At 45.1% G+C, this 27,437-nt stretch overlaps 1 protein-coding gene across 1 annotated transcript in view; it reads right to left on the minus strand.

The window, feature by feature from the left end:
* Positions 1-219: 219 nt before the first annotated feature.
* Positions 220-27,437, minus strand: part of LOC144143353 (ATP-binding cassette sub-family G member 4-like) — a 71,126-nt gene continuing 43,908 nt past the window's right edge. The window contains exons 8-14 of the mRNA XM_077675121.1: positions 23,017-23,131; positions 21,433-21,572; positions 17,008-17,109; positions 14,236-14,404; positions 10,425-10,525; positions 7,657-7,812; positions 220-614 (exon numbers count right to left, since the gene is read on the minus strand). Coding sequence (XP_077531247.1) covers positions 240-614; positions 7,657-7,812; positions 10,425-10,525; positions 14,236-14,404; positions 17,008-17,109; positions 21,433-21,572; positions 23,017-23,131 — 1,158 coding nt within the window. The 3' untranslated portion in view covers positions 220-239. The remainder of the gene's footprint in view (positions 615-7,656; positions 7,813-10,424; positions 10,526-14,235; positions 14,405-17,007; positions 17,110-21,432; positions 21,573-23,016; positions 23,132-27,437) is intronic.

Raw genomic sequence — 27,437 nt, forward strand, 5'->3', positions numbered from 1 at the left:
TTCGCAAATAAATACCCAAATAAATAAATATGTCCTGATTGTCTGGATTGTGTAAGGTTTTTTTGTTTTCATGATATAATCTTACACCCCAAACATATTTGAAGCTTTTTACGGATATTGTATGAACATTTATAGACGCTCAGCTAGACACTATATTTTTTACATATTTAGCGAAAGCACGAACAAAATACCCTCTTGCAGAAATAAAGAGATATACAGTTCAACAGATTTGTCTCTCTTTATTCTTTTTTATTCAATCTGTACTTCAGCAAGCCGAAAGCCAGCAGACGGAAGAACAGCTCGAAGCCGAAAAGGGCGACCACCAACTCGTGCAACTTCATCCCCGCTGTGCCTGTGAACTTGAGGAAGTCGGCCGGATCCTCGTACACGCAGACGAGCTCGTCGCACTTTAACGGTGCGCGGTCGTAGCCGTACACGGTGAGGAGCAAGCCATTGTACCCGTAGAAGATGTACGAGGCGTGCGTGATCCATCTGAAGTACGGGCTCACGAGATGCGCCTGGGCGAAGAAGCCGCTGAAGTGAAAAAATGGGGACACGGCCGGTATCGCTGTGAAGACGGCGGTCTGGAACAAAAAGATGGAAATCAACCGAATGAAGCAGAAAGTTTATACCCTCCCTATCACGCACGTCTCTTGAAGAGTAGATATTCGAAATGTATGGCCTTCTTCAGCTGAAAACTTCTTTCACGCCTATAAGAAACAGTTTGCGGCTTGTCCATTATTTTCTAGCCCAAAACGTCTGAAAGAAACATTTCTCGTAAGAGCCTGCCAACTGCAAGATACTAAATGCAGCTGTTTTTCTTTGATTATTTCAGGTTACGTTTTCAACTCATTTAACAGAAAAAAACCGACAGACGAAAACATGAAGATTTCGCTATTATTACGCGTTCCCTAGCTCTCAAGGTACGGCAAACTGTGACATCAGTTCTCATAATTTCATAATAAATACGCATCCAATCTGTACAAAGTCTCTTTCTTTGTTTTCTGCCCTGCTACCGGATGTGTTGAGTAACCATCCTTGCTGTGACGAAACAGTACGAATGATCAAAGAGAATGCGAATTGCCAGACGTGAGCCCCTGAATTCGTCCGTATAGCAGCCAATGGTTTTGAATTATTGCCTGGCAAGCGCACGGCCTTCAGCCGAACAATACCACTAACTACTAAAATCGCAGCGGGAAAGGTGCCAGCAAGAAATTACTGCGCCGTGCCGAGTTGTTCAAGGCGCGATTCTAATTTGACCCTTGTACTACACTGCCCCGTGTTATTCCTTAGCAGTCTCCCTCCTGTACTTCCCTTGATTTATTTTTTCTCCCTTCTTTCTCCTTCAACGGCTTTTATTCAAATTGACGCCACCTTCCTAGTCTTCTCCTTTCTCTGCATTTTTTTCTTGTTTCCTTTGTTAACCCCACCCCCTAGTTATAGCACCAGCCGGTGCACGCGACCCGCTAGCAATTATGGGTTACCAATGGGAATGGCTCCAGCAATTGGTTTGAAAGTGCTCCGTAGAGAAACTCACAGGCAGTCAGAGAGACAGGCAAACCAGTAGAACTTTGGGTCTCAATGTGACCATGGTAAACAAAATGTTCCAGTTTTTCAGCGTAAACTCCATTTACGGCTTCGCCACGTTGTGCTGTCGGGAAACATACGTCGGGAAACCTAAATTTGGTAGCGTGCTTTGGAAGCAAATATCTGGCGATAGTTATTACCAACATGTTTACTCCTTAGCAACGTGAAAATTTGGGGGAGTTAGGGGTGCATGTTTACCCACAGGGCAAGCGAAAAGGCTACTGGATTACAGTAAGAGTACACTAGAAACGCTGACTTTTTTCCTCCGGAAACGCCAAAAATAAACGACACTGTAAAAAAGAAAACATGCGAACACAGACATGAAAAGCAGGAAGCCAACAACACCACTAACAATTATAGGCACGTGCCCTAATGAGATAGTCTAGCTCGTTCTTCGTGAGTGCAATGGAAGGTACACTGATGAAATGCTCCCCCAAGCGTTTCTTCCCCAAGCAATGATCCCCCAAGGAATGCTCCCCCAAGCAATGCTCCCCCAAGGCCTCCTGAGTGCCATGGAAGGTACACTGATGCAATGCTCCGCCAAGCTTTGCTCAACCAAGACCTCGATAATTTCCCGAGTATTTTCCTGTTTTTTCCGTGCAACCGCAAGTGCTGTGTGGGTGGGGAGATGACTACTACCTTTGTTTTTACGTTATTGCGGTTTAAGTGGCCTTTATTGCTGTGTGTATTTTTGTTTTAATGTGTTGTGTAAAGCTATCATAGTTAGTGATGGAGTTGGCTTTGTGCTCTTCATGTCTGTTTTTGCATGTCTTGTTTTCTTCGGTTTCCTTGATATTTGGAAATTCTGGAGAAACTAAAGTGCAGTTGTAAGACAGCGCTTTGGGCGCCCGCTTACTCTCGCCCTTTCATCTTTCCCCTTGGGCTGTGGGTCGAAATGTTTACTTCTTCATCGGGTTTGCATCCCTTTCTCCGCTATCCTTTCTTCGTCTTTCGGCGCAAATTACTATGGCGGCCTTCTTTCCCGCTGCTCTATGTATGCGTACTTTTCTTCAGTTTCGTTGTCTGTGTTATGGCGCTCACTAGTTGAGCAAGCTGATTGAAACACGACACAGAGTTCCTCGAATCATGGTTCTGCGCGTCCGGTGTGCACCTTTTCTGCGGAGTGTCACCGCGTTCAGGTGTCACACAGAAAGCACCACGGCGAAATCTCGCCAATTATAACTTAAACAATTCGAATTTATGAATAATTTTACCCTTTTATGCCCAAGACTTTAATATTTTGCTTCAGCTTGTAAGTACGCTTTGATGATCTGAAACGACTTCCGAGATCACAAAAATGGTCTGAAAAAAATTTGACTCATGAGGGCGGACACTAGGACACACTGGGCACTGGAAAACATTGGGCACTGCCTGCCCATATATCACTTGAACAAAAAAGCCGCCTTGATACCATGATTTATGGTTCGTAAAGTTTGTATTGCTATCATTTTTAGTAGAAACAAAATGGTACAATTTCTGTTGCCTGTCGCTAGCCCATTCAGCCACGCGTGCTCGATGCGAGTTAACACGAATAAAGAATACATTTTAGCACACTGAAGTACGTGCTGCCCTCTCTTCTTTAATTATTTGCAGGTACGGGATCTTTTGTCTGTCGATAGATGGTGTTAATTGTCGAAAATACCACAAAGTGCGACAGAAAAATAATAATATTTGGCTTATTGCTCTTGAGCAACAATAAGGAACAAAGGGTTAAACTGTAGAACTTAGTCCAATCAACTTCCCTAGAAGTATGTGAATAATAAAGCCCAATAACTCGAATGCGGATGGGTACCGTCATGGATAATTCGGCAAAAGAAACACGGGCGAGGCTTCGCAGCCTCGTGAAAGAAGTGAAAAACGGAGACAGAAGTTAAAGGGACACTGAAGTGATTTGTAAGCATTGAGCGATTACTAGCACAAATTGTAGTCCGGAGTCCCTAGGACATGTTTCTACGACTCTGACCGCGTTTGCACCGAATTTATGTTGTAGAAAAATCGATTCGCAAATGATGTCATCCTCTCTTGCCCCTCGCCTATTTTCTGTGGGGTTTTCGTGTGACGTCAGGAGGACATCAGCTGGCGATTGGCTGCGCTACTGCACGGCTCGCCGACCTTCCGACAGAGTGAGTCGGCCCAGGGTTTAGTCGGCCAGCCGCAGACGGGTCGTCGCAATTCGCTCGCTCACTTGAAACTAAGCCACAATACGTTTGTGAATGCAAGATTGTGCCTTCGTTTATTTTGTTAGTTTGTACACTGTATCAGACTCCGAGTCCGGGTAGCTCCACACAAGCGCTGCACAAGTGCACATGCGACGCTTCGCTGACTGGTAAGCGAGTAGAAAACCCTAAGGCTACTTGAAGGCGGGAGAAGAATAAGCGAAGTCAATATGGGTAGTAGGGAAATAAAATCAACTGAAACGTTTACCGTACACCGCAAAAATAGGGAGCAGCAAACACTTTTTTGTGCTGGGTGCACACGCACAGCGGTCAGCTGCACGACCACACATCTGCGAATGCTTTTTCGTTTAAGAAATGCAATTGCTAGACGTGAGATATTGTAGACGTTTTGGGGACGCTTACTGCACAAGCGGTATACAACAAATAGTCATCTAAGGTACTTGAAATGGTAAAAATAAATAAAAGTGTAAACTGGTTGTACATTATATAACTTATATATCCCACCTAAGTACCGCTGGCTCGTGGCCGAGAGGTCTTAAGCGCTAGGATTACTGTTTTGCAAGTCGCAAGTTCGAATCCCCGATGGTACATGCTTTTCTGTAAGTTTATTTTTCGTTTGCGGCCGATGTTTTCTAAACTGAGTTCACCGTTTTTGGGCCTTAACGTTCACTGCTCAACGAGCGAGTTCGCTGAACGCGCGCAGACTGACACTGACGTGCTAGCGAGTTGTCGTTGGCGTGCTGTTGCCACAAGCACCGACTATATATAGTTGCGGGCAGTGGGCACAGACCAGAATCAGCAGACCCTTGGCCTGGTGCGAACACCCTTTTTACGATACAAGCATGAGTGAGGCAAGTTCCGAATATGCGGGAAAAGCCCATGGCATTTGAGCGTCTGCGGTGACGCGGAGGGCGTTCATCCACTGCGTAGGCCTCGGCTAGTGATTGCTACGATTCCAAGCCGTCCTGGGAGGCTTATCTTAGGCATTTTACAGCCGACAACACGGCAGAAGCGCGGTACGACGTTTACTCAGATATCGAGAATGCTAATCCAACGATTCCGTTGAATGTCAAGCATGTTGTTTTACAGAACCGAAACCGAAACTTGTTTGAATGCTAACCTTGGACATCGTCCAATCAAGGTGCATCTCCTCCTGTCGTCACAGCCTTTAGTTGGTGCGGCCGCCAAAGACCACGCATGGTAAATTTTGTTCTTTCCCGCCTTATGAAATAATTACCGACTTATCCACGGGATAAACTATGAAAAGTGTGCTAATTTGAGGCAGTCTACGAAGTGCGAGCAAAATCGGGAGGTTAACAAATTGACTTTAGTGTCATTTTAAAGCGTATAAAAGCGGTCTAGAAGCAACATGGAGGACCTCATTTTTGGAAGGAGACTCTTTTCGGACTACACTACTTTATGGTGTGCGGCATGCTGAGAGCTGGCATCTGTTTCCAGGTATGAAGCCTAGAACCTGTCGATACCATAGCACTGGAGAAGGATGCGGACTGAACCCCAGGGCAGCCATCGCTCGGAAGTAATTAACGGATAGAATACCGCCCGTCTCTATTGCAATTGTTTAGTATACGTGAAAAGGAGGCATTTCGCTACATTCACCAGTTCGAGAAAGAAAGGTGCTGGCGTTCGCATTCAAGGATAACACGTAGGCGTCAGTCGCCGACATACTAAACCAATTATTTGCTGACGTCCTCTACTGCCCCCATTCGCATTATACGGCTTTTGTTCTTCGCTTTTCTTAGTTCGAAATTTCAATAACTAGAACGGCGGTTGCGTCCTCTCGAAGCTAGAGTCACCCTGATGTTACTGTATTCGACAACTTATAGGTATCCAATTTAAAATTTTGTAAATCTTGTGGAGCGGGCACATTGCTCCGCATATCTTGGTATTCCGGCCTAATACTTAAGGTGCGTATGTGCCGCAAACAACGGAACAAAAACATACAAACTACTGTTCTACACAGGAATTATGCGGGGATCTCGCAGTTCCTGCTGCTGTGCGGACCATCGATGAAATATGAAATCGCATGGGATTGCGTACGCTTTTAAAGACGAGTCTTTCTTGGGCTGCTTAAACGCAGAAATTTTGGTCTGCCTGCCTGCCTTTGACACGATTCACCCATGCGGCCAAATTGAAACAGAATCTGAACAACAGTCTAAGATACCCACAGACAAATCTAAACGTCTATGTCCGGTGCAAATGTTCACACTTCTCAACACTGTTGAACTGAAAAAGAACCAGACATCATGCAAATTTAAGGCAGAAAATCAATACACATAAGCGATTTTTGCAGCGTTCTTTTATTAAAAAAATTATGGCTGCTTGGTTTTTGCAACAACTGCAGAAAAGCATCGCCTGCTGTTACCAACGGTACTGTACTTGCTGGCGGTATTTCCGAAATCAAACGGCAAACGCAACAAAACGTTTCACTAAGTAGGTTCCACGTTCCGCTTAGCCCGCTAGTAGGGAAGGACAACGTAGTTCTAAAGGATGCAGAAGGATGCCTGGATTCACGGGCGTTTCCGCCGTATGGCAGCGCTGGCATCGAGGCACCCGACCTGGAGCAGTGGAACGTGGTAAATTTAAATTGACTTGAGCAAACCTCTAGCGTGTTGTCTAGGGAGTAACGAGGCGGGAGAAGAACAGCATGGTAGCTGAGCGGGAAAGAGAAGGCAGACATTTACTTGGCAGGGTCGCCAGTCAACCACCGTCTTTCCTCGACATTTGTAACAAGAGGAGCAGATACGCAGCCATTTTGTAGGTACTCATTTCAGCTGTGGCCATTTTTTCTGCTGGAGAAGATCAACAGCGGAGATTTATTTGCAGAATAAATCACTGAAGTATTTCGCCCTAATACATTTGGCATTAGAAGACGCAATGTAGCATTACCAAAGTGGTTAAACATCCTCTGATTCGGTTTATGGTCTGCTGCAACGCTGCTCAGCAGCTCGCTGTTGTTTTGCTTCTGCCATGGTGGCGTGCACCAATTTTTACGCAGGGAAATTTTTCCCTTCCGTGTCGATAGATGGCAGCTATTTCTGGCGTCGCCAATTTCATACTTCCTTTTATTGTACTGCTGGTGTTCTGCAGCTAAAATAGACACACCGGGAAGACCAAGTGATTTTGACTAGAATTGTAATTACGAAAAAAAAAGAAACGCTGTTTCTCTTCGCTACAACAGGAAGCTTCAACAGTGATTTCGAGATGACCGGGAAGAAATTCCTCAAGAAAGCAGTTGCGAAATATTTGAATATATTGCTCTAAGTTTTGAAAAAGGAAGGTACACATTCACGGAGAACCACTTATCCACACAACGTGTCTGATTTGTTACATATTTTGACACAAAAATGTAACACTGTAGAGGTTCATTTATACTCTCAGTAAGCACAGTGTTTCTGACCTTGTGGCACATTTGAAGAGAGCGCTTCTTATAATAACTAACTCCTGGGAGCATAAACCAAGAAGCAAGCCAACACGTTAGCACTAAAAAGAAGAAAGCGGAGGTAGGGAAGACATAGAGAGGCTATTAGGCGAAGCCTAGATACCAAGAAATGGAATGCCTTTTCCCGTGAGGGAATATTTGTTAATTCAATAACGCCCGTGTCCAGCGCTAAAAGACGAGCCACCAGAGAGGAGTAACCAAGGCTAAAATCCTTTAACACTAAAATCGGCATTTCATTACATATAACGAGCTAGCCCCTCTCTGTTCCCCGAAAAAAGGGTAATTTTTTGTCTGCTACAATAAATTTATACACTACACTACTTGGTGTATGGCTCCCTTATTACTTTCTGCAAAGTTAGCAGTGGCCGTTATGACATCTTCAATGCAAATCAATGTACACAAACGTAAGCAAAAGCATGCCATGCCACTCGCCTGAACTGTTGTGACCGCTGACACGACTAGGCCAATTGCCTGAGTCACGGAACAGAGCTGCACCGAGAAAAGCACCATGGCGGCGGCGCGCCATACTTGCAGCGGCTGGCCAGTTGGGTAATACACGACGGCCACGAAGAGAAGGATCGGCACGACCTGGAAGAATAGGTAGGCAAAACTTACTAAATGTAGGCGGAGACACGCGTCGATAGCAGCACGTGCACATGCACCTGCACACGCCCACACAGACACCTACACGCACACACACAAATACACACCAATGCACGCACCCACACACACATTTATAACCATTGAATGCTAATTAGGCAGGCATGCATCTTCCAGTTCCAATCAATAAAGAAAACGAACTGTGGTGGTGATAGCGTATGTGCTCGTCTCGAATTTTAGGGTACCCCCGTGAAACCTCAGCATGATCCAAAGCTACCTAATTTCCTTTTGAACAATTACTTTTCCTGTTAAACAACCTTGTGTAATATATGTGGCGTTATTCCTAGGATATTTACTGTTGTAATTCTTTGACCCGTCAGTCACTTATTTTTATGCTGTGTATGTTTGACGAATTATATTATAATTACACAGTTGACAAATTCATCTACAGTACTGTTACAACTGAGAAAAATATTTGTTGTGGCGAACTAAAGCGAATGGTACGTTTTATTGACCAATATTGATTTTTTTGCGCGCCGACGCTACAAGGGAGATCATGCGCGACATACTGGAAGGCTCCCAATTAAGTTTGGCCACCTACCCGCCGCAGTAGCTCAGTGGCAACGGCGTTGTGCTGCGGAGTACGAGGAGCTGGGTTCGATTCCTGGCCGCTACGCCCGCTTTTCTGATGGAAGCGAAAAGCAAAAACGGCTGGTTGTACGAGATTTTGGAGTACGTTTAAAACCGCCAGTTGGTGAAAATTAACCCGGAGCCCTCCACTACGCCATGCCTCATGGCCTGCGCTTTGTCGGCGAGTAATCCCTACAATCAATCATCAATCAATCAATTAATTTTGGCCACCTGTAGATCTTTAACGTTGGCGAAATATCGAATACACGGGTGTTTCCCTTTTTGCCTTCATCCGAAAAATGGCCGCCGCGTCCCGGAAGCGAACCCGCGCTCTTGGCCGCAATAGCACAACGCCTTAGCCACTAAAACACAGTGGCAGGTCGATTATTACGCCTATGTTTCATCACAAACAATTGGTCAGTTCAGGTATAGGACGGAAACTTTTAGCGCTCGATGACTGTAAGTCGTGGGTAACATTGTTCAGGATCACGTTGTAGTGAAAGATGAAAATAGCGCCGAGTGCGTCCAAGCCCCTTTTGTAAGTTGTGCACACGAAAGCGTAGTGCCCAGTTGGACGCGAATGAGTGCTGGTCAGAGTGGCTTGTTCAAGTCGTACCCTTTTAGAAATAAATCGTCATTTGCATCTGAAGGATGCTGTCATGTTCCCTGAGTCATGCGAGAAAAATCATAAAAGAGACTTCTTTGTGGGTATTTTAAATGACGCAGCCAAATGGGAATACATGATTCGGCTATGAGATCCCCCGACTACGTTCATAGTCACTGGAATATGCACCCGACAGGGCAAGTCGTTATGCCTCGATTCAGCCTTAGCTTTTGCGCACCTGCTGTTAAAATTTACGGCTGGCGAAGCGAAATGGAACGCACTGCAAGCAGAGCAGCGTACGTCTTGTTGAAGTGTTGTATGGAAAAGTCCACAGCACATTCAACAGGTCAAACATAAGTCAACATAACCCACGGTATCTTAGTCGGTCAGGGATGCGTGCACAACGTGCATTCTAGATGCCCAAGAATTGCATTTTCAACTGATTGATATTTCGTTGATTGTCTAGTGTCAAAGGCCGTCTCAACAGCTGTTTCCTGGTATTCCACGACACAGAATGGCGCCTGTTTTTCTCGCCATGTCATTATTCGCTTTCGCACTGAAACAGCCGCTAACTTCGCTGTTCTGAAACTACCGCACCCGCTGGTCGGAGCTCCAGCAGGCACGCGGCCTCACCGCTTGCTAGAACCCGTTCCACTCTAAAGCATTAGCACGCTTCCGGCGCCTCGCCGCCATATATTGTCACCTGTCATCTTAACTAATCACGGAAACTGTAAGAGACGATGGCGCTGCATGGTTGGCGCCAGCTGACTCTGTATGTTTCGAGACCGTCAATTTGGAAACCAAAATGCCGCACTTCTCTCAAAGAAGTAAGGTCATGCAGCGTCCCGAGTATTCCGCTGGTCTGTATAACGGGCAGAACTGTAAGTTTTAGAACCCGAATCAAAACTACCTCCACTGTAGGGATTCACATATCAAAACCATCACTGAGACTTTGATGTGTGGTGTAGTTGAGGTTCGCAGAAATGTTGTTGGTGTGCCAAGATTTTTTAGAAAGAGAACACACCTGAAATTGCGGACGTGAAGCACTAAATAAATGAATGGAGGTACGGCTAATAACAAAAAAAGTACAAAGAGTCACCTAACGATTTATATGTACTATTGCTTTCAAAAAAGCTGATAATAAAATTACTCATGCCTCCAAATTATGGGTAAACTCGCCACATCTTTATACGGTTGTCTACGCGGTTGTATTGTACATACGTACAAGACTGAATGAAACCGCACATTGCTCACAAAAGTTGAAACTGAGCTTGTTAAACCAGCGTCTGAAATTTCAACCACTCACGGCCCAAAATTACCTTGTCTCGACGGTATACCAACCACCTTTATTTCAGTGGGAACTTACCAGGAATGGTATTTCAGCCACGTAGTTTGCTAGGTAGTGAACCTTCAGGCTGTACCAGCAGTTTCTTTGCTCTCGCATCAGGACTCCTATCTCAATAGGGTCTGGAAACAAAGAAAGTATGACGGAGGATACAGAACATTTCCATGTAGGCAGTGCTAACCTAAATCTTTTAAATATTCTAAGGTGTTGTGCTGCTGAGCCCGAGGACACGGGTTCAATTCCCGGCCGCGGCGGCCGATATTATGATGGAGGCAAAAAGCAAGAACGCCAGTGTGTACGAGATTTCGGCGCCCGTGAAAGACCCCAGGTGGCCAAACTTAATCCGCAGCCCTCCACTTCAGCGCGCCTGATCGCCTGCGTTGCGTCGGCGGGTAAACGCTACAATCAATCAAATCACCCTTTCTGATTTTCTGTGGGGTAGACGCGAAGCATTATCACCACTCACAGAAAGTAACTTCCGATTTTTTTCTGTACGAAAAACACAAGCTCTCTAATTTGGTTCCTGGAAATGCCTTGTTAACCCACAGATGAAGTCGAAATACGTGAACTGAACAACTGTGTTAATACGGTCTTGTTGCTACATACTTGGTTTGATAACAGCGCTAGGACAAAATAAAGAGAAGGCGACATGAGACTGGGCGCTGCAGCGCCCACAGCGCCGAGCGCCCAGTCTCGTGTTGCCTTCGCTGTGTCCTGTCCTAGCGCTGTTATCAAATCAAAATACGTCTGTGAGTATTCATTTGTGAAAGATTGGGCCAAAGAAAGTTGCAACAGACTTATTTTATTTATTACTTATTCACTTTTTATACCAGTTTTTGCGAACCGTTTCATACAGAAGGATTTTGGTGAAAAAATAGTAGTTTCATTTATCACCATTGCCCAGCGTGTTTACATGGTCAGCAATCAGCATCCAGCTGTATTATTCGAAATGCGAAGGTGGCACATATGCGTAAATACCGTCTGTTTTATTATCTATTATTTATTAAAACATAAACTGCCCAGCCAGCATTGCCCGTCTGGCAATTTGAATTCGCCTAAATTGGTTTAAACGTCCGCTGAAATGCCCTGGTTATTCAAACGGCATGCAATAAGGGGTATTGATTAATAATTTGAAGACCCGTTGTTAATTTCAGCAGGGCTTAGGATTGAAGAATGACTATTTTGCTTTCGAAAATGTGGAAACCATTTTCAAATGTTTTTCCCAACTTCTCTTTATGTGCTTTGGGGTTGCGAAGCACTTCTCAGGTTGTGCTTCACAGCTTCCATAATAAGAGAGCTATGCTCAGTCAGGGCAGTCCAATTGCAAAAAAAAGAGAAATTCACGTGTGCCGGAAAACTAAAACTTTTTTTGCAAAAATAACCTTGAGTATTTTCGACAAATCTCCAAGCATTGATAAACAAAACCGTGAAGTGGTTGTTAAGAGGATGTACTGCAACGGAAAACGTTATTGTGGCCATAACGTGGCTGGTGAAATCAAGGTAATAAAATTGGACTGGGCGCAATGAGAAGGCATATATAATATTCTAATTGTAAGGGTGTGCTCAACAATGCTAGCACCGTCAGATGTGTTGCCGTTATTGCTGTTAATTATTCTTGAGAGTACCCGACAAGGTTATCGGTGCTTTCAGGTTCAAGTACAAGAAATCTTACTTTGAGAAAACATATTCAGAGCATGCCAGTGTGTGCAGTGCCGTAATCATGGACTTGCACACCTACAAGTTTTAAAGCTTCCGGCTAATGCACCCAAGCAATCATGAAAGACAGAAATACCGCGGGGAAGCGGGGCAGCGGCTTCCCGAAAGCGTAAATGCTGTGTTAAAGCCCGAAATTTTGTTGTGATATACCGCACACCCTTCACGACTTTCGTCAATAGTTTCTTCTCCTATCGTTTGTTTGTGTATCCCTATATAATAAAGACAAGGCCTCGCCGTGACATAGGGCCCCATAAATGGCTCACCCTTCGCCTCCGTTCCTAGGGCACTGTGGCTACTGGCTTAAGGTGACTCTCGAAAACCCCGCGATACAGTCAATCTCCTCGTAATGCAGAGGATAGCTGAAACCATAGCTTCTTAGTAAGTATACTATACTGCACCTGGAAATCCGTGTCGTCGTGGGCGGTTATGGGAAGACCCCAGCTTCTGGCTTTGGCTTGGCATGACAATTGGATTCTTAAACCGGTTATTGGGATTTGCTTTATTCACTATGCATTAACACGTCTACAAGCAATGAGGTAGCCGAAATACTCCCTATTCTGTAATTCTCCCCGTTCCAATTCACCGTAGAAACTGCGTATTCGGTGGAAGAGCAGGCACTGTGTGATCGTATCTAATGTTTAACATGCCGGAGTAGAACCCGCCGCTTTGGCTAAGTGGCTATGGCGGTTTGGTGCTGAGCGCTAAACCGCTGATTGGATTCCTGACCGCGGCAGCCGCTTTTCTGATGTAGGCGAAAAGCAAAAATCACCCCTTTTTTCAAGGTTTCAGCGCACGTTAAAATTCTCCAGGTGGCCTAATTAATCCGGAGCCCTCACCTACGCCGCGCCTCATCGCCTGTGTAGCCTCCGCGCGTTAAGCCCTGAAATCAGTCCATCAGTCAATGCCGGAGTAGATGGAAGGTATGACAGAGTGGGTAATGAGCCGCCGCAAAAGTTGGGGCTGACGAAAATAAAGATACCAAATATGCTTCGGCGAAGACAAGATACGAGAAATACGGGCGCCTTTATCCTTCCTATCTTGTCTTCATCCACGGCTGTTTAATGCCACGTTTTTTGCTCAGCAAGAAGTTATGTTAAAGAGATCCTGCAAAACTTTTGATAAGCGCTTTCACTCTATCCTTCGCGTCTGGAACCACTGCGAAATCTATAGTTATCGCTAGCACGGAGCGGTACTGAGTGATTTGCTCGTCGCACCAGATACGCCTCCTATTTCTGCTTTGTTTTTGTGGATTTTTTAAAGGTTGCTATCGAAAAGCGTTCATTTTTGCAACTGATGGAAAACCGGCCAACCGCCGCTATATGGCCCTAGTGACGTAATTCGAGCCGTCGAAGGACGCCATGACCGGGAAAGGAAGAAAAATCTTTTGAGCGAGTTTACGAGCTATCTAATGGTCATAGAGCCGTAATGTTTTGCTGAGGTACTTTTCGAGCCCCTAATCTAAGCCCTGGGTGTGCTGGATGACTATGTTGCAAGCACCTAAGAATTTAAAAAAATTGAAATTCTTGCAGTGTCCCTGTAAACTGCACATGCGGTCGGTGCTCCGGTTCACCACGACGGCGACGTTTGCATCGCCACGCTCAAAAGCATTTCCAAGCCCTCCAAGCAATTCGCTATTTTAAATAATTATAAAAGTGATAAAATAAGTCTCTAATGAGTTTCCCTCAACCTATTACATTGTTGTTAACTACGAGCTTGTCCTGCAGTACACTAAGGACAACACTTCCGATATAAATACGCTTTACTTCCTTTTTTGTTGGATTTAAAAGGGCCTGTTTCATTTTCAGCTTATAAAATTACACAATTATTTGCGTTTTTGTGGTACGGTGTTCGAATATCCGCCAATAAATGTTTCAATTCATGCCAATGACGAAAGTAAGGCGATCGAAAAGCCTGATTTAGAGCTATATGACGACACAGACTGCCTTGATATGAGCCGCATAGACGTTAGTGACAGGTTGACCTGTAGTGTATATAGTAAGGTACACTATGCCCACGCTTTTGCCCACGAAAAACAGAAGAAGGCAACAATAAATGTTCAATTACCGAAATACGCGATGGTACTGTGAAGAATACCCTTCACACAAACGCAACTCACACACGATGACCGCAGGAAGAAGAGACTGGAAGACGCAGACACAGCAGATGCAAAAGCACAAAGTGCCGTTGTTTATGGCCGTGGTAGCACTTCCACCGATGTCATAGAAGACGAGCACGAGTAGCAGACCCAATACGAAGTACACAATAACCCGCAGTGGAGTGGCCACCTGAAGAAAGCAATAAACAGTGAAAACTCACTTCCTGCTTTTAAATTTAACTTTGTTTTGGAACCACGTAGTACGGTTCCGGTTTGACTTATTGAAAAGAAACTCACAATTAAAACAGTTTTTCCTATTGCACTCAACACACGTAGAAGACATGAAAAAATTGTAGGACAATGGCTTGCTACGCATCTAGTTTTTGACAAAAAACGTTGAGTGTTCTGCGGATTGGTCGGTCAGACTCACCCCGAAAAAGAAAATCGCCATAGGGGCCTTATGCGAGTAATTCTGTCTGCCAGGTTGAGGATCCACGGAAGCTGTAGAGCTCCGCTTAGATGGGCCGCAGATTTGTCGTTTTTTTGATACCGAAGGCGTTACATGCCTGGCAAGCTTCTTCCTAATGCGTACATTTCGGGTACATGTATTTTTTAATTGAAATACTCAATTTCAAAAACAAGTCCTTCAAAAAATCGTGCAAACGGTTCAGTGCAAGACTCGGGTGTTTTTGCATTAGCAAATCCTAGCCTTTCTAACGTGGTGAGGGAATTTGCTTGAAGTAAACTGTCTCAATAAGTGAATATTCTATCGCGAAAGCTGTAGTTGCTTGGTAAGTCAGAAATTTCGTGGCTGTCGACCACACACGGTACATAAACTAGACGGCAGACCAAAGACAAAAAAAAACACGAATGCATCAACATGAAGTTTATGTAGCCAAGACCTATCAAGCTGCTCGAACTTTTGGCACGGCTTATTTATCGCAACGTCAAGAAGCGCAGAAAAAGCTCATGAAACTTCTAACTGGCTTTTCACAGCAACAGAAAAAAACATTGCCTAAAAATGGGAGCCATGGAGGCAAATTTAAAGCAAACACAAAAACAAAAGATATCGCCTAAAGCACTAACCACATGGAGCCATTTTTCCAGCGACGCGACTAGGATCCGCAGTCGCCGAACCGAAGTCACTCTCCTCCATGCAGCGACGGCTCGAGCGACTGATGATGGCGATTTCAATGTTGCCGCACTGCGCATAGTAACGCGCTTGGTACGCTGGTTGTTTGCAACCCTCTTTTTTTGTTCATTTTTCATAAAAAGCATGACTAAAAAGTATTACGCCTTTATACCTTGCTTTTTGCACTTCATTGCATCTCTAAAACTGGTTTGGGTTAGCGATAGCGCATGCTTTTCCTTCTGTGCCTCGTCTCTCGGCTCCAACATGAACGCCGTGAAGAATTCGCTTTCTTGACGTCGTTTTTCCCACACGCGTCTCACCCAGGGTGTGCGGGAGCCTTCTTGATTCTGCTTCAGCGTGTACACAAGCTTTGCCACGCAAACTTCTCTTTGCCGCTGCACCGCAAACGCCGTCTGCGTGGATTTGCAAAATCTTCCCCCCGTTCTCTTCCAAAACCGGAGGTTGCGTGCTTGCGTAGGGACTCTCCTATTGGCTAGTCGCTGAGGCCACTTCCGGGAGGCGAGCGACTGCTTCTGGCGACCCAGAACCGAGCGATTCGATGAGCGACTTGGTCCGCGGCGAAAAGTAGTTCGTCGCTAGTCGCGTCGCTCCCCAAGTCGCTTGCAAAATCGCTCCATGTGGTTGGGGCTTAAGGCTTCTCGATGCCCAACGAAACGAAAATATAAAAATAACAAGCCCTGCACCATTAGATGCCGTAGCAGCAGTGCGAGCGAGGGACTGATCGTGTCAATTTATTAAACTTGGTTAAAAACATGGACTACGATTTAAATCTGAAAAAGATTGGGGATGGGAGATTCCTGACGTGTGAATGTAGAAAAAAAAATACCATGATTGAGAGTTACTCGACTGGTTTCGCAATACGGCAGTAATGCTTTAGCATTCGCATCCTAAAGGGTGCACATGCAATTTTTTAAGCTCACACTAGAACAACGTAGTTCAAAAACTGTTTGCTCTTGATTTGCTACTGCTTGAGCTTGAACAAAGTATCCAGTGCGTTAAATAATAGTTGCGAATGTGTCGCACTAGTAGTGAAGTCTTGAAACACGACGTTGTACGGTTGTGTGCGCACCACAATATGTATCACCCTGACGTGACCGCTTGGTGCTGCGTATCAGAATAAAAAGAACTTCGAGAGTTATAACAAAAAAGAGCAACATATACGTTGCATTTTGATAGACCAACCTTGCTTATACTCATACCAATTAAAAAAATCCGGCCCAACCATGTAATTGAACCGGGGTGAGTGAGACACTATGCCAACAATTTTGTCGTAGAAGAGCGCTTGAAGACCCTTTGGAAAAAATACAACATTCATAATAAAAAGGCAAGTAATGACACAACAGCGCTGAATTGTGAAAAAAATGCCAGCTTTTCATACTTGCAGCTAATCACAGCTTCGCATGAAATAATTGTGGTTATTTGTAACTAATATTCTAAAGACCACTGTAGCAACTTCGAAAAAAGTATTTCATATCGTTGGAGTTTTCGCTGCCCTCATGAGCAGCCTCGGCCGAGCGCACGTCCAAAAGCAGAAAGGGAAGTCACCAAATTGAAACATATTTGAAGCGTTATTTGAAGCGCTTCTTGTAGAGGGCGATTATAAAAAAACAAAATAAAAAATGCACACCGAGTTTTTCTACCTTGTTTCGGATGGCAGAGAGCCAGCACCTCTTCAACAAAACTCGAAATTGGTGCCACTGGTTGACGTGGAACTCATACTTCTTTGTCGCATTCTCTCTTTCCTGGCAAGAAACAAAAAAATACGTAATTGTAATAAAATCAGGTGATTGCAATGTGAGCCACAAACCACATTTTAAAATATCACGTCGGAAGTACAACAATTTGGCAATTTTGCCGGTGCAGAATTTCTATGAAACCCTCAGATGCTGTAAATTTCCTCCTCAAAAAAGTGATACGCAATTGAATAAATATATATATAGTAGTCTCCTATATCTTACGCAACAACCTCAAAATATCATGCGCCTGAGAAACGCATTTTGCAAGGGGTTCGTATCGATAGTTCGTGGTGGTTTTTGTTTGTTAAGGCAAAAAAAAGGAAAATATGATGTCCTGTCGATGACCTCCCCAACACAAACCATGGGGCAGACTTTTGACCAGAAGGAAAACTACCTTTGGCAAGTACCCCTGTTTTTTAAGCTGTCAGCGATAAATATGGAATATTCTACAAAATATATTACCTTCTTTATGTGACAAACAGGAAGGACCCTAGAATCACAATGAATATTGTTTTACAGGTGTCTGTCCATGATTACGACAGTTATTGCATGTGTGCTGTGCGCTTAGACATTTCATTTAAACCACACTCACATCACGAAATCAAGAAATCAGAAGATGCACAGCGAAGGCTGCCCCAGATAACTACTTTTTATAGACACGCACACGTAATTACTGAAACCTGTTTTTGACGTGAGCAGCATTTATTTTATTTACTGGATACTGCAGTCCGTAGACCAAGCAGTTGGACAAGGACAAAGTTCATTTCATTCAAGGCAAAGCATTTGAAACGATGTAGGTAATACATCGTTTGTAAATCTGGTGATACGCTTGTGAACCTTCGGAGACATTCAATATATTTAAATGCTTTTTGGGGCTCTGCGATGTGTTAGCAGCGCAATCCAGGCAGGGGTTAACAGGAGCTGGGGAACTTCGGGACGGAGTGGTCTATGTATGTCTATGTAGCTTTTTCAATACTCTTCAAACCAGTTCGCGATTGGCCTCCAAGGCGCGTTAGCCGCAGGTTTGCCGAGCAGCGCGAAATGGTAAGGAAGAGACTTTGGAACAGAAGTACATACGAATACAAGGGCGCATGTTTGCCAGAAGCAGGCATTCAGAGCAGTTCTTAGTAAAAACTTGGTGGTATTCGCATTACCATTTCGGAAATTAAAATTCCAAAGCCAGCGGATTCTTTTCGTAAAAGCCTTGAAGGATTCGGTAGTACTTTACACTTTAAGAATAATCACCAGGCAGGTAATTCCAAAGTGGGAATGCTACGAATATGTTAAGAAAAGCCGTAACGAGCAACAAAAATCAAATGCTTAATACAGTTATAACACAAAATTGAGGGCGTAACCATTGGTTGCAGACAGCCTCACGCTATTCGACTGTGCTCAGTTTTCATGTAAGCTATGCGGTTATTTAGAGTTCAGGCAACCAGGTAAAGCCTAGTTTTTTCTACGTGAGATCAGATTCCACTCGTAGCTGCAATTCGAGCGCATTCAAAACAGGCATTGTAAAGAAAGCAGTATTTTGAAAGGGAGGTCTTCTAGAAAAAAAAACAGATCTTTGGCCGATATAGGCGCTTGCATTTATATGTATTTCTTGGTGAGGCGCTTCCCAACGTTTACAACAGATCTTATAGGCGTCCTTAATTGATTAAAGACTAACGCTATCCGTTCATTCTGAATCTACATGCCCTACGTCACCTCGCGCGTTGGAACCAAAAGTAACTAGTAACATCTTTTCAAAGCACTTTACGGAAAGCACATACGACGAAACAGGAAAAGGACGCCAACAAGGCTAACGATGTGAACATCTGAAAAGTTGTTACTGTAGGGGCTTTTTTGACGCTATATTAATAAAAAACGGCATGGTGCCCGATTTCTAGCAACAAGACCAGAAAAGCAGAGTTCAAATTCACTGCTAAAGTTCTGGACAAGGAAAAAAAGGCTGTGTTTCTTTTTTTGTTTGGTTTGTTGTCAGCGTTGTTCCGAATGTTTTCCTCTGCGGAACAATAAACCTTAGCTGCGTTGGCGATTACGAACATAATCATTTTTTTAGCAGAACAAGACCAGAAATTACGACCAGGTGGAAGAAAATTTACCAGCTCGACATTCCACTCTTCGCAACCGCCATTGGTAGACAGCAGCAATTGAGGAATCCGCAGAACAAACCCGACGAGCGTAACGTAAAATATCAACAAATAGTTAAGCAGCATATAGACAGAAGGTGCAAACAGGCTTCCGCCTTGGCGTTTTTCGAATGTTCTAAGCATCCCCTGCAGTTTTTAGTAGTTCTGGGTCCCGAAATGATGTACACAATTCATTCTTTTTGGGAATGCGGCAGAAGCGTTTTTGTCCGTTGTCATTTTCTTTAGTGAGAACTACAATGCCGTTTTAAATGCAGAGCATTTCTTAGCCTTGCCTATTCCTGCGTCGGACGGTGTCAACAGCTCCGCGTCCGCAGCAGGTGCGCCTCTCCTTCGCTCCTCTCTCTCAACCAGTAGCTGGCGCGCGCATGCGTCGTAGTCAGCCCGTTCGCTCCGTCGTGGTCTCGGCGTAACAAGTGCGTGATAGCAGCGCGGTGGGGCGTAGAAGGGCGCGCGCTGCTTGCGCATGCGCGCTCTCCCCCCCGTACTGCTCTCCCTCTACTGCGCGCGCTGCAAATATAGCGGCTAGCGGTCCTCGTGTTTCAGTCACTGCGTTGCTCCTTCCTTCCTTGGTTGACGCTCGTGCCCACGTTTACTCGTGTCTGCTACTCCAGCATCACGGAAGAAGCGATGGAAGCAACACTGCCTTCAATCAGTACTGAGGCCCCAATGCTCTGCATTTACTCGTGTTCCCCTCGCGGGAAGGCGCGGGAATTTTTTTTATCTACTTTAGTACATTACACTAAGCGAGCACAATCCCTGACAACATATCTAAAACACGTAAAGGTGACGCTGCGCGCAAACTCACAGAAACAGTGGGACGTTTCACGGAACATAGTCAAACCCGGTTATAGCGAACTGCAATATCCGCCAGAATTACTTCGATGTATCCAATAGTTCGAAATAGCCAAACACGCCCATAACAAGATATTTTACGAGTTCGCAGTACGTGGGCCCCCCCTACTACCACGTCCCCTCCTCCTGCCATCCCCGCATGCTGAAACGAACATAAAAATTATGGCATTACCAGACAGAAAAGTATATCTATTGCAAGCAATAAAGCTACTTTCCTCTGTAACTACCTACTTTCCCAAGAAGGGGTGATTTTTGTTCTAACTTTCGTTTTGGCGGCGTCAACTACATTCTCTACATGCGACATCATTTGCATGAGTTGCACTCCGTGTCCTTCAATTACGAAGCAATACTGGTGGAGCACATTAACTGCCAAAAGAACTTCATTAAGCATTGGACGGCTTCCGCTGGTGACATTCTCCGCCTCTTCGGTGCTTCCAGCAGCGCCAGCAGCCATGACATCGGCGTCGGTGTCGGCATCCGAGGGGTTCACAGTGAGGGCAACGTCATCATATCATCGACACTCAGGCATTCCACGAAGGGCACTCCTTTCAGCACAACATCGGGAACGTTGGCGGGTGCTTCCCACAGTTCGCCGATGCTTCTATCTTGGTCCGGACTCGCTGACTGGGAGGGTTTAATCGTGAGTCAGTCGCGTCGTTAACAGTTATGGAAAGTGCCGGGAGTAACTTCGCTCCATGGGAGGCTCAACATCTCCATCGCAACGAATCAACATCTCGATAACCGCTCAGAGACCGTGCATTTTGGCGGCAATTCTAGGCACGCCGAATTCTATACATCAGATGTGAACTTCTTTATAAAGAATACGTTTCACGTGTATTTTCGTAACTGATCTTTCTGTGTTCCATATATAGCCTAATTCCCTCTATACAGGTTCGTTATAATCGGATGTTACTGTATATGGCGGTGTTCATGGCTTGAATGAATGAATTGGCGAAGCCATCGGTACAAAAGAGATACAAGCGATTAAAACGTGTACACTCGCGTTTTTTTTACTATCAAACAAGTAAGGAAATAATGTCAGCTATCTCCACTGACCGGCTATTTACCCACGGGCGCCTACTGCTGTCTGAACTATACATTTAGAAAAGTTTCAATTGCAGCCAAAATCGTGAAAGGATTCATAATCGCATCTCTACGGTGTCATTAAAAATATCAAGGTATCCCAGAAAGTCTTCGGTTGCGCCCAAGTAGATTAGTTGCAAACGCTTCACGTTCATACCAGCTGTTCAAGAGATTGGGTACGATTGCGGTAGGAATGCAGATTTCCCGGAATGAGACAAAAATACTGCTGAAGATGGCTCACCTGGTTAGCCATAGTTCTGCCCCCGTAAATGGTCGTCTTTGATTCTTTTGGTTGTGTAGCCTTCTCTGGAATCGGGGTCGAAAACTCTGCTGCCAACTCACTGCAGCGATTTCCATGGTCACCAGCCGCAACTTCTGATACTGTGAATAGGAAAGCCGCTGCTACTTTCCGGGTGTTTCAGAGTGTAGGGTAAAACATGCCCTACACACTGAGTTTGCATATCTGCTCCGGTCGTTAGATTGCGCACACATGCACAACCCACGCGCACGTCCTACCCCACAGGTTACTTAACGTTAGCCCTAAACAGAGCAGCCTGTATTATGCTTTGACGTACAACATGTACAACAGGTCACAATTGGTAAACAGGAGTCATTGTACTTCTGTAGTAGAACCTGTGAGTTCCGGTGGAGAACTTAAAGGAACGGTTTTGTGGTTCACAGTTGCAGCACACACGGTGGGTGGATGACAGACGAGACTGGCGCTGGGGACTGAAGCGTTTATTTGTCTGAGAACAGAGTATTTAAACATAGTCAAGGGAAACGTGTTTGGAAGAAGCAAAGGGCAGGGAAATACACATGACGCTGAGTTGCTACGTCTGACGCCTGGCTCAGGCGGCGGGAGATAACACAGCTCTACAATTTATAACATTTTCTTTCATGTAATTTCCTGGTTTTATGTTTGTTCTTTTTGTCGCACACATCGATATAAAAGCAAAAAGAATTATCGATCTTCATGACTGAACTCTAGTGCATAATGCTTAGATACTTTGGATATCCAGGCACTAATGCATACGTGCACATACCCCTACTGGTGTATGGAGCAGCCCTCGGCAGGTTAGGAAATTATACGCTACTTCAGGAAACCGTGCTAGAGACGCTTCCACTCACTTTTAAGGTCCGCCTGTGCACTAAACTACCCATGAATAAATTATTGAGCACTTGTGCAGAGGGCAAGCAATATAAAGGGTTACCAAAACTGCTAGCCCGTGCTTGCGAATGCTAACGCGAACAATTGTTACATAACAACAGAGTAGCAAAACACCCCCGATGACATACCACGGTTGATCAGCAAACAGTTATTTGCATTTAAAAACTTTAAATTTCATACAACCAAATTGCCTGTATAATCATTGTTCAATTTCCGCTCTTTCGATTGAGTCACCGTCTAAGCCGGTGACTACGAAAAGTGAGGAAACTGCCTCGTTCAGAATTGATTGTGTTCCGTTACTTCATTTTACGGCACACGTACGTCACCACCTTGATTTAGTGTTGAATACTTCGAATCACGCACCGGGCGTGTTTATACACATAAAAAGAATGGCGAAGCAAAATGAATGGGCGGTGGCGAGATATCCGCGAGGTTACACGGTGTTGTTGCACAAACTTTATTGTCCTATTGTTTTGAAATTCATTCCGACATAAAGTGGGTAGATTCTGCAATTCTCCACTTTGAAATCATGCCACGCTGTAGCCAACCACCCAATATATTGTTTGTCGCACTCTCTGCCAAAGAGAACTTCAACAAACCTTTTTTTACAATTCTCTATAAAATGTAGTAGTCGCTATACACAAAGGTGCAACTTACTATAATCGGCAGGGTTGTGGAACTTGGGACAGTGCAGCCCATGATTTGATAGAAATCCCAGGAGTCCATCTACTCGCCCGTTGTATATACAGCGGCCGTTGGACATCATGTAGAGCTAAAAAAAGCCGGGGAACAATAGGAAGAAATGTTAAAAAGTATGCACATTTTATACGATTGCGGATGCGCTAGTGTCGACTGCTAAAAAGAAAAATGTAAGCTGTTTTATTCCCGAAATGCCTAGAAACGTCAGTGGTTGTAAAACTTTTGTATTCCTTGTGGTGGTTGGAAAAGTCACGCCTTGGTGAAATAATGTTATTAAAAGAAATATGTACAATGATTTACTAAACAAATGATCGCATTTCTCCACCTTCCTCGGTGTTATTAAGGGAATAAAGCACATCATGGTAAATTCGTGAATAAAATGCGGGGTTGGCTGGGTGAGCGCATTTGCTTAGTCTACCTTTATGAGTAACGAAAGCTCTCTAGATATATTTGGAAAAAGTGAACAGAGTAAAAAAGGTGTGGTCAGCCGGAGGGTTCTACGGGAGGTGCGCTCAGAAGTGTTTGAAATGTTTACTACACAGTGAGGGTGCAACTTTTCATGTAAAGTATACCATCAAGGTTGTTTAAAAAATATTTTTAGTACATTTGGCTCTATCCAGCCTCCAACACAGAACTACGCAGGTAGGAGTTAGCAAAGGAACGAAACTGTGCGTCTCTGCTGTCGTGATGTCACTGTCATCTGTGTGTTATCGGAAGAAAAAATATATACAGGAAGAATACTCCTACACAGGTGATTGGCCGACTGTTTACTAATCACGCGGAAAACGGCCGCGTAACAGCTTCCCTCTACCTTTCTGTTGTGGATTTGTGAATGCTTGAACCCTAGTATATGGTGCTTACGACGACTTACATCGACACGGCGTCCCGATGATTTCATATAATGTTATCTGGAGCATGACTAAATGTGTTTGAAAACACAGTATCTGTTGAATAAGACCCCAAAATACAATTGGCGGTGCTCTTAAAAACACTGAATGACTTGCTAATACGCTGTTTGTTCAATGCGGTACTTTACCTAAAAATGCAACTCAGACAGTTGCTACACCTTTAATTGCTGGATCATAATTTTTGGTTCACCTATGAGCTGTTACAGGAAAAGATGTTGTTTAAGATGGCGAAAACACTATGGTTATCGTTAAGAAACGTGCAACATTAACTTAATCGCACAACTGAGTGGGGGACCTCTGCTTCCTATTTGGGTCGAAGAAGCACATCAGTGTGCAGCATAGTCCGCCATCTGCCATTCTTCAGCAAGATGTTGAATATTGTAATAATAATGTTCAAGTCACGTGTTAGAATATCCCACATCCCAAAGTGTGGATAGTGGGCATGCGTTATAACGATGTCTTGTATAGATTCGTCGCACCTGCGGCAAACGTTTTCTTGTGAATCATCTGACTACTATTCTGCAGCGTGTCACAGAAGATATATACTTCCTCGCGTTCCCAATAAAAACTTGTATATATGTCTACCTTTTTCAATTAGTGAGATACTACGTTATCTGATGATACCTAGCAAAATTAATCAGTAGTGCCAGTTGTTAGAACATAGGTAATGTATTTCCGAAAATATGTAACATCACTGTGGTGACAAAGAAAAATTCAATTTTCCCGGCTTATAACATGAATGCGCCATCTACGGAGGTGTATTTGCTCCCCGACTATTGTCCTAGATGAAGGCCAAGCGCAAACTCGGCAAAGTATGCTGCAGCTATTTAAGCCGTTGCTATAAGGTACCTGAAGCTTCACCAGAGCACGTGGTTTCATTCGCAGCCCAAATGAACACCATCTACAGGCCACTCATAATGCGCGACGGGGTGTTTACGGCTGCATGGGGCAATTTCCCTACTGCAATCACACTCCTGCATTCAAGATTGACTTGAACAGTAATTCGTATAGCTGAACACATGACAATCATCGCGCGCAATGGTTTTGTACAGATTCACATCACTACGAAACGTTAGGGAGTAGAAAGTAAAAGTGGATTTTATAGTTCACCATATGCGCTCCTGAAGCTCTGGAATGTTTATTTAGGGTCCTTAATATCGGAGATTTGAGAACACCTGTTTACAAATCCTAATGTTATATTTTTAGCGGATAGTATTTAGCCTGCAAAAAAATGGCACTGCAATTTTTTGTGGGAGGCGTATTGCGCGTACGCTTCAGCATCACTCCTGTGAGAAAAAATAAGGGCACACAAAAGGGGCACGACGAAGAACTCCCAGTGCATTTGCAGATTTATAAGTACATCATCTAGGTGCATCTTTATACCCCAAATAATGTGCGAAGAAAAGCAAATTTTCTGCAGAGCTAGCCCTTTTTTATTGACGTTAGAGTAAAGAAAATCGACAATGTGTTGCCGTTGTTGTGCAAGACTTGGGACCTTGCCGAGCTATTTTTTGACTATTCAAACTAAATGACTGACATAAACATGTAGCGAACTTGAATTCGGTGTTTACAAATTGCACATGACAGCCTTTTAGAGTCCGTCAGCGCACTTGGACAAACCTCTAAATATACTAAACAGAATCGGGAAAAATGCAAAAACACAGCGCCTTTTCTTTTCGGTATGAAAGCATTGCAGGACAGCAGAAGTTGAAATGGTTCAACGGAGCATGCGAAAACGTAGCAGAATACCTCCCTAAAAACAACCTGTTTTGAAGTTTAACACGCTTCTGAAGAAAACATGGCTTCCTAATATGTTCCCCAGGGAACCTCAACCTCTTCATATAGTTCTAAAAGACGTTGACCGTATCTGCCTAATTATCGAAATTGAGCAGCCAACACCCCAGAATACCCCGCACGGGGCACCTTGAGTAATCTTGGTGACGGTACTGGCGATACCGCGGACCCCGAGCCCCCAACATAAACTGTAACCTACCGTGGTGATGTGTTTAAAGGTGAAGGGTAGAAGCCTCAAACGGTGGCCGTCGGAGCCCAGGTCAAGCTCCGGCGGATGGGCTCCCTGTCTGTTTACCAGGCAGGGAGCTCCGGGACCTCTCAGGCTATCAGGGTAAGGTTTGAGAAGAAAGTACCCCCGTCCCCTGCTTTTTTCTATGCTGTATGGAAAATTCAAACCCCCCCCCCCCAAACGTGATCGGTCCCTGAAAAGGGGCCGCACCGAAGTATCTTTCCCTCAACTTCCAAGCATGAGCTTCCCAAAGCCAGACAAATACTCTCGTTTCCTTGTTATCGAATCCCTTGACACAGCCCGCCCTCTTGCTTCACAATCAGTATTTTTTATTACAAAATACCTTGATGGAATCATTGGGAAAACCTATAACGCCAAAAAACAACGCACAGGTGAAGTCCTTGTTGAAGTAAAAAACCAACAGCAGGCAACCACACTTCTTGGTCAGACGAAAATGGTCGATCTGGACATCAGGGTCACACCCCACCGCAGCCTGAATAGCTCGCAGGGTGTGATCTCTGAGGCAGATCTTCTTAACGAGACAGATGCCGATATTCTTGAAGGTCTAAAGGATCAGGGTGTCACAGCCGTGCGCCGCATCACGATGCGTAGAGATGATAAGGTAATCCCCACGAAACATATCATCTTGACCTTCAACTGCTCCTCACTTCCTGACCATATCAACGCAGGGTTCATCCGATGCTCCATTCGTCCTTACATTCCAAACCCGCGCCGCTGCTTTAAGTGCCAGCGGTTCGGGCACGGAACCAACTCCTGCCGTGGTCGTCTGACCTGCGCAAAGTGCGCTCAGCATGATCATCCATCTGATAATTGTCCATCATCAACCCTCACCTGCGCCAACTGCCAGGGACCCCATGCCGCCTACTCTCGAACGTGCGAGAAGTTTAAGCAGGAGAAGGCGATTATTAATGTGAAGGTAACTGAGAACATCACCTTCCCAGAGGCGCGAAAGAGGTTCGCCTCTTTCCCCCTGGGGAGGTACGCCGACGCGGCTCGCCGGGGGGCGGAGCGGCGTCTGGTGTCCACAGGGACCCAGTTCAGCGAGTCTGACCTGGTCCCTCCTCCGCCCCCCCCTGGGTTGCCTCTGGCAGCCCAATCCGTTCCCACGCCGCTTGCTGAGGCAGCAGCGGTTGTGGTGACAACCTCTTCTGTAGGGACCGGTGCCGCTCCCGCCTCTGCCTCCCCGCCCTCCAGTGCGTTGGAGGGTACAGAGGTGATGGACACCACGGGCCCCGCACCGGTTCCCACCGCCACCGCACCGCCGGTGCCACCTCTGGTGCCCCGGACGCCCTCGGCGGTGGCGGCTCAAACGAAGGGCTCCCGAGGGGGGGCCAAGTCCGGGGGGCCCGGTCCGTCGGGCACCCCTCGGACATCCGACGACGATATGGATGTCGGGCCGTTCCTGCCTGCAACGCAGCGCAAGGAGC

Source organism: Haemaphysalis longicornis, unplaced genomic scaffold, assembly GCF_048455015.1.
Source record: "Haemaphysalis longicornis isolate Haplotype H1 unplaced genomic scaffold, Haemaphysalis longicornis Haplotype H1 scaffold_6, whole genome shotgun sequence".
NCBI lineage: Eukaryota > Metazoa > Arthropoda > Arachnida > Ixodida > Ixodidae > Haemaphysalis > Haemaphysalis longicornis.